Source organism: Macrotis lagotis, chromosome 4 (genome assembly GCF_037893015.1).
Source record: "Macrotis lagotis isolate mMagLag1 chromosome 4, bilby.v1.9.chrom.fasta, whole genome shotgun sequence".
NCBI classification, from domain to species: Eukaryota; Metazoa; Chordata; class Mammalia; order Peramelemorphia; family Peramelidae; genus Macrotis; species Macrotis lagotis.
Window position 1 is genome coordinate 2,067,868 of NC_133661.1, and position 7,919 is coordinate 2,075,786.

A 7,919-nucleotide genomic window follows, 5' to 3' on the forward strand; every position below is an offset into this window, starting at 1 on the left:
TTTTCATCATCTTAGCCAGTCTGATAGGTACAAGGAGATATCTCATAGTTGTTTTACTTTGCATTTCTCCAATCAATATGGATTTGGGGCATTTTTTTTCATATTATTATATATATATACATATATGTGTATATATATATATATATAGCTTTAATTTCTTCATTTAGAAATTGCCTGTTCATAGCCTTTGACCATTTATCAATTAGGGAATGACTTGGAACCTTATAAATTTGTTTCAGTTCTTTATATATTTCAGAAATGAGACCTTTATCAGAGCCTCTAGCTCTGAAAATTGTTTCCCGGCTTTCTGTTTTCTTTCTAATCTTGGCAACATTGGTATTATTAGTGCAAAGCCTTTTTAATTTAATATAGTCAAAAATCATCCATTTTACAATTTATAATAGATTCTTTTTGTTTGGTCATAAATTTCTTCCCTTTCCAAAGATCCAACAGAGTATTTCTTGATTTGTTAATTGTTCTACAGTATCACCGGTATCTATGGTATGACTAAATCCTGTATCCATTTTGACCTATCTTGGTATAGTTGGTTCAGGCCTAGTTTTTGCCTTACAGTCTTCCAGTTTTCCCAGCAATCTTTGTCAAACAGTGAGTACTTTTTCCCAGAAACTCATGTCTAGACTGTATTCGTATAGATGCAAGTCTTCACTTTGTGTGTCTACACCTACCTAAATGTGTATTTGTGAGCATGTGAAATGCCCTCAGGCAGGTGTGTATTAAACAAACTGACATGGGAAGAGTGTCAAGGTCTTGGAGTAAGTTCATGTTGGACAAACTGTCAATATGGTGAGTGGAAGGACATTTCCCTAGAGCTCAGGTGCCACCTAAAGGCCAAGGGAAGACCTATTTGACCTCTGGAGGACAGTGTTTTTAAACCTTGGTTTTGTGGTTTCCCTCCATCTCCCTGAAAGTCAGAGGATCTTAGATTCAGAACCAGGAGGGCCATGGAGACAGTTCTCTCTCATTTTGTCAGTGATGAAGCTGAGGCTGTCAAGGGGTGGGGTGCCTTATACAAGGTTGCCTGGGCAGGAAGGAGCAGAGCCAGGACTCTGACCAACTCCAGGTTTGGTCCAGGCTGCTCCTTAGTGCCCTCAGGCCCCTGCCCAACCTTGTGGCCACTTACTAAGGGCTGGTGGATTCACAGATTGATGGGCTGGTTCTTGGTAACCTTTGCCCTCTCTCAGAAGCAGTTTCCACCTGAGCAGTTAGATGTAGATGTCTTCAGGCCTATGGGTTCAGGTGCCCCTTTGGCACATGCTCAAGCTACAGAACTGCCAAAGTGGTCCCTGTTGGCATTCCTTCTCCAGTTCTATTTTTGAGTCAACATCATAGTGATGACGGACCAGCTGTCCTGGACTTCCAGACCAGATGAAACTTGACAGAATTTGATAGACTCTGGGGAGATCTGCAAACCTGCAAGTCCCCCTCACCAGACAGGGAGCTGGGGTGGGCCCAGGTGACTAGTCCAGAGTGTGTTGGGGCTCTTGGAACTGCCTAGAGGAAGGGGCTGCCCTGGAATGGACTTTGGCTTCCAGGATCCTAGAGATGGCTGATGGCTCTCAGGGCTCAGAAGACATTCACAGTAAAAGGGTCAGACACAGGTGTATTTGAGGTGCTGGCAGTCTTGGAGTTCCCAGCATCCCCTACTTCACCCCTGGGTTTGAACAAGCACTTGATTCTATAAATGAGAGTATCAGTGTCTCCTGTGACACAGGAGTGGTGTGTGAGTCCATGGAAGGGGTCGCTGACTGCACCTTCTCCCCCACTTGGGGGCCTTGCCTGTGGTCAGTGGGAGTGCCTGGCTCCTCATCCACGATGTTTTCCTTTTCAGCTCCTCACTGTGAGTCCGGAGCATCGTGTTTCCAGTTTGACAGAGATCCAGGCCTCCCCTTACTTGGCTGATATCATGTGGGATGAGCTGAGCCAGAAGAAGGTGGAGCCTGGCTTTGTTCCAAATGTAAGGTTCCTCTGGGAATACCTGCCTCCCTGAGGTGGCCATGGCTTGAGTGGATCTGTCCCAAGCCAGCAGCCCAGCAAGGTGTTAGAGGGAGGGGAAGGAAGGAGAACCCCCAACCCCCCAGGCCTCACTGGCCACCTCAGTCCTTGACCCTCTTTCCACAGAAAGGACGCTTGCATTGTGACCCCACCTTTGAACTGGAGGAAATGATCCTAGAGTCCAGGCCCCTCCACAAGAAGAAGAAGAGACTGGCCAAGAACAAGTCCAGGGACAACAGCAAAGACAGCTCCCAGTCGGTGAGTGCTTCTGGCCGCAGCCACCCAAGAGATCAAGGGTCCGGGGTAGCAGGACCAGGAGGTGGGAGGAGAGGGCACAGGACTGCAGTATTTGGAGAGCTTTTCCTCCAATGATAGGACTTTTTGGCCTTCTAGTCCAACCCCATGATTTTAAAGAGGAAGAAACTCAGACCAAGGGAGGGAAACAAGGACTTGAGTGAAATCCCTGAGGTCATCATGGTTAGCCTTGCAGTGGGTTCGTCTGGCTCCAGTGCCTGGACATTGTCTGGTCATATCCAAGCTCCAGGTGGGAATCAAAGAAGTCTGAGCAAGTTCTGTGTTCTGGTCTCTTTGGATGACCTTTCCACTGTTCAGCCTTAGGTCAGACAGGGGCCTTCTCCCTTGGAGGCTCTTGTGGATGTATCCAGACCCCCTCCAGCTGCCTGTCAGATAGATGGAGATGATGCACTCCCTAGTGGGGAGAGGATCACAAAGAGGTTTGGAAAACACCCAGTGCATCCCAGGGTCCAGATTGTCCAAGCCCTTCATCCCAACAGGAGTCTGGGAAGTGTTAACTGGTCGACCACCTCAAGGAAACGTGGAGTTCCTAAGGGAGCTCATTCTGATCCAGGGGGAACTGTCAAATTGAGGCACGAGAGGCTAGACCTCTATGATCCTTCGCTTGGAAGTGATCATCTCAGAGACAAGGCTTCAAAGGAGTCATGAGGAGAGATTTGGGGAAATTTTGAGTCTCACTGGTCTTGCTAAAAAACCTACTGTCAAACCTTGTCGAGCCAGGGACTGGAGGGGATGAAGATAACCCTTACTGTTAAAGAGCGAGTCTAACTGATGGAGTGATCCCTGGTCCTTGTGAAGGTCCCACTCAAACAGGCATATGCCCATCCCAGTCAGCAGCAGCCTCCCATCAGCTAAGCAACTAGCCTCGGCTCTACCCTTTTATTCTGACCTGTTTTTCATCCCCATCCCCCAGAAGCAGAGTTTCTCTGGGGAGGTGCAGTCTGGAAGGAAAGGCTTTGTAATTCCTGCTCCTAGCTACACCATTTGAATAAAATTTTGGAATAATAATGAACATTTATAGGATGCTTTAAGTTTGCAAGCACTGGGCAAATCTTACTGATTTTATTCCTTTTTTTTTTTTTTTTTTTTGGCAAGGCAATGGGGTTAAGTGACTTGCCCAAGGCCACACACCTAGGCAATTATTGTCTGGGGCCAAATTTGAGCTCAGGCCCTGACTCCAGGGCCCATGCCATGTAGCTGAAGGCAGATATTATCCTCATTTTATAGGACATTGGAGCAAACAGAGGTGAAGTGACTTGTCTAGAAAAGAACCAGCTGAGTTTCCTGGTTGATTATTGGGGGAAACCCCCACCAAGGGCTCATGGTCAGCAGGGCTGGTTAGTGATTAGCCCTAGAATCCAAATTAGCAGCTACCTGACAACCCAACCTATCAGTGCCAGGACAAGTTGGGGGACTGAGCCCAGAGGGGCTGCCACGTGTGTGTATTGTCTCTGGCCCCAGGAAAACAGGGATCTCTGAAGGTAGAAGCCCTTTCTTTGAGTCTTGGTTTTCATGCCATGTCTCCTAGAGTCTGCCACACAGTAGGTGTTATGTAATGATTGAGTTGAACCCAGTTGAATGTCCCCCTAATGTTCCTCTACTGAAATGCCCTACTTCTGGCACCTTCACCACCTTCCAGCTCTCCAAGTTCAAAATCTGTATCATCCTCATCCCAATCAGCATTCCTAAACTTGTATCCAATGCAATAGTGGACTTAAGGGGCTTTTTGACAACTCTCTATTTGGAGTAGGGATGGCAAGGAGGTCTTGATTCCTCACAGAAAAGGATGAATGCAGAAAGAAGATATGGTGGAGAGAATCAGATTTAGGGTTCAAGGAATTTGGGCTCAGCTTTCAGCTCTACTTCTTGTCTGTGAGACCTTGGGAAAGTCATTTAACCTCAGTGACTTCATCTTCCTGCTCTCCAATCCATCTCCTCCCCTTCTCCTGCCTCCAATTTTATCACACCTGCCTTGGAACTGTGCAGAAGTCTCATTCCCCCTCTAACCTACACCCAGTCTTACACTTTGTTTTAAAAAATATTCAGCTCCTCAAAGATGAGATGGGGAGGGGTATCTGACCTGCTATGGGGACCAAAGGAGATATGTACTGTGTTCCCAAGTTCTAGAGACCTCAGGCCTCTCTTGAAAATGTTTTCCACTTATCTGAGACCCAGGAAGACTTGGGAACTGGTTAGGGGACTGGTTAGGGAACTGGTTAGGCCGAGCAAATCTGGGCACCAAACTAGAAAGAAGGGGGAACAGGGGCCCCATGTCCAGATCAAACATTTCCTCTTCTGTGCCATCTTACAGTCTAGTACAAGTCATTGTGGTTCCTACTTCTATACGGAATCAAAGGTTAGAAGGCACTTTGCTCAAAAGCAAACATCTTTCCTATTTTGGGGATGAGAAAACTGAGGTGTGGAGGGGGTAGGTGACTTGCTCAAGGTGATGTGGCAGTTCCACATGGACTGATTAGCATCATCAGTGAAACAATGAGTCAAGACTCAGTCCTCCCCATGGGACTTTCTACCTATATTTTTTTTTTCAAACAGGAAAATGACTATCTTCAAGAATGTCTTGAGGCTATCCAGCAAGACTTTGTGATTTTTAACAGGGAAAAGTAAGTGTCCATAGGGAGTACGGAATGATGGGGCAAGGGTTTTCTTGGCTGCTCGGTATTTAATATTCTATGGATGGGGTCATGGGCTACATAGTTCCTTGTTTCTCCACTGACCAGAGAAGACTGATGGGCAGCCCCAGAGGGTGATAAGTATGGGTAGGGAGAGGGGGCTTCTGTCTCCATGCTCCCTAGAACTAAGTGGAGCCCATCAGAAGCCTAGGTGCTATCACCCCATCCTAGTCTCTATGGCAGTCTTGAAGGGCATGGCCAACTTGTGTCAGCTGTGATGGGCTAGAGAAGAGTGCCAGGAAGGGAGCAGTGCCTTCCTTCAGGAAGCAGGCCTCTGGTTGGGGTGTTGACCTGGTGACCTGCCAGTGCTTGAGCTGACCATCCTGAGAATCAGCCAAGAGCTGGGGAGGGGAGCATCCCACCTCGCTGGTTCTCTGCCAGCTTGTTAGGCTTTTTCTTTGCCCCTTTGTCTGTCTTGTCTCAGGATGGTCCCACTAAGCTGCCCACATTTTTCTTCTTCTCAGACTGAAGCGGAGCCAGGACCCAGATGCCCTAGAGGAGGAAGTGCCTGTCCCAGAGGCCACAGAGGAGGCTGACCTGGACACAGAGGCAGAGCTGGAAAGCTCACACTTCCACATGTGTAGCTCTGTGTGCCCAACGGGGAGTCGCTAAGTCTTCTGCTGGGAGGGCAGAAGAGCCCTAGGCCTCTGGCCTCTGGAATATATGGTTCTCAGGTTGCAAGGGCCAATCTCTGTCTAGAGACTTTGCCTGAAGGGCTGGCATGTGGAAAGGTGACTTCCTCACCTTCCACATTAGCCAGAGCCAAACTTGGAATGGCCACCTTAGCTAACCAGATTCATGGATATCCCTGAACTCTAGTCATTCACTCCAGTGATGAGTTGGTGGTCCTTGCTGTGCCATGCTGGGGCACCTTGGAGTGGGCCCAAGAGAGCAAATGGGCCCAAGTCTCTGCTACAGGGAAGAGGTTGGGAGTCCTTGAACAATAAATCCAAGAACAGATTCCATTTTCTTAACTTGATGGCATTCCCAAGGGCCTGCTTCTCAGCTTTTTCAGTGGAAGCAGATTCACTTGCATGTACCTGGCCTCCTTAGGGGCTGTCCCACTTGGTGAGAAGGGTTTGTGTTGGGTTGTCCTCATTCGGTGGCAGGGCATGTCCAGGGAGTCTGCCCTACCTTCTCCTTAGGGGGGACAGAAGGGTGCAATCGGTGCCAGCTGTACATACTGCCTTTTCCACTCTTTTGGAAGTCTTTTCTACAGGACTGGTGGCCAGTCCTCTCCCTTCCCCCACATTCCAGCCACAAACTGCCCAGGCCACATGGACTTGAGCTGTTTCTCACTTGGCTGATGCATCATCCATGGCCAGGGTGGGGAAATTGCCCTGCGGTTGTTGTCAGGGCGGGGTGGGGGTGGGGGACAAGCAGAGCAGGGAGCCACCAACATCTCTGGCCAGGCCATTTGCTCCACTGCTGTATAGTTTTCACCTTCATTCAATTAAATGATGAGAAATGAGCTGGGTCTGGTGTTTTTTTTCAAACATTCTCCATTGATTCTGTCTTGAGTTGGGCTGGTGAGGGGAAAAAGCAGAAGCTCAACAGGAGAGCCTTTGACCCCTGCTCTTTTACCTCAGAGTCCTCACCTGGAGGTGAGGAACATTCTGAAGATACTGATGTGGGGGAGTCTGAAGAAGTCCCTGCACAGGCTGGACTTCAGGGCTTTGGGGTGTGCATCCCTGGGATTTGAGTCAATGTACATTGGACTGGGGAGGCAAGAAGAGGCAAAAGACAGTCCCCAGCCTCCAGGAGATGACCATCAGGCAGAGATAGTGACCAGGATCTTCAGAATGCTAGGAGAAGCAGCCTTCTCCATCCTAGCTAGCCTAGCATGTGGCTGACAAAGGAACCTCATCTTTACTCTGGATTCTTTACTCTGAATCACAAACTGAGAACTAGGATGTATTGTGCACATGACCTAGCTGCCTCATTTGGCCAAGGGAAAATACTAAGACCTTAAGAGGGCAAGGGACTTGCCCAGGGTCACACAGTCAATAAATTAAGGAATTTTTGTTTGTCCTTTGTTCTCGAAGAAGGCCATGACACCAGGGAAGTGATACTATGACAAGCACATGAATCTGATTTGAATGAGGGGGTACTATGCCAAGTTACCAGTCTTACTTTCTCCTCCAGAACCATCTGGGCCCTTTGGCCAGATAGGAATCAGGATGACTTGAGATTACCCTCAATTCAAGGCAATCTGGGTTAAGTGACTTGCCCAAGGTCACACAGTTAGTGTCAAGTGTCTGAGGCAAAATTTGAACTCATGTCCTCTATCCACTAGAATCACAATTAGATATTGCAAGGGAACTTCAAAATTCAACTTCTGCCCTACCCAGAATCCCTCCATACTGCTAACAAAAAGTCAGTTGACCTTCCCTAAGTCATATTTTTCCCTTTCAAAGTCCTTATCCCTCCTCACCTACTTATGAACCATCCAGGAAGAGGAGTAAAGAATATCTCCCTTTTTATCTCTTGGCAAAGAGCTCTGATTTTCTCCCAGGACCATTTTTCAATGGAACCAATTCAGCTCAGGAGAATTTGCCAGGTTGAACCTTCCTGAGTTCAGTCCCTCTCTCCCCTTGTCTTTCTCTTCAAGAAGAAAGTTTTCAACTGTAAAGACAGAGAACCAAGTTGCCCATTCCCAGAGAAGCTCTACTGAGTCCAGGCAAGGGAGTATCCCTATTTTGGGGAAAAGAATGCTGTTTCTTTGCCTGTTATACCATGGAAATTGTGTCTGCACAGCTCCAACCACCCATCCATTCATCCATCCATCCATCCATCCATCCACCAACCATCCATCATGTCTCTAAATTCATTTGTCTGTTGCATCAATTCCTATCTTTTGTCTGAGCTATTTCTATTTGCCTCTATCTTCTACCATCTATC

The 7,919-nt window shown here is 47.8% G+C and overlaps 1 protein-coding gene across 2 annotated transcripts in view; it reads left to right on the forward strand.

The window, feature by feature from the left end:
- The window catches only part of STK32C (serine/threonine kinase 32C), a 194,627-nt gene extending 188,269 nt beyond the window's left edge, over nt 1-6,358 (forward strand). For both annotated transcript variants that reach the window (XM_074232132.1, XM_074232131.1), the window contains exons 9-12: nt 1,850-1,975; nt 2,140-2,271; nt 4,882-4,949; nt 5,483-6,358. In XM_074232132.1, the coding sequence (XP_074088233.1) occupies nt 1,850-1,975; nt 2,140-2,271; nt 4,882-4,949; nt 5,483-5,630 (474 nt within the window). In that variant the 3' untranslated portion in view covers nt 5,631-6,358. The remainder of the gene's footprint in view (nt 1-1,849; nt 1,976-2,139; nt 2,272-4,881; nt 4,950-5,482) is intronic.
- Nucleotides 6,359-7,919: the final 1,561 nt, after the last annotated feature.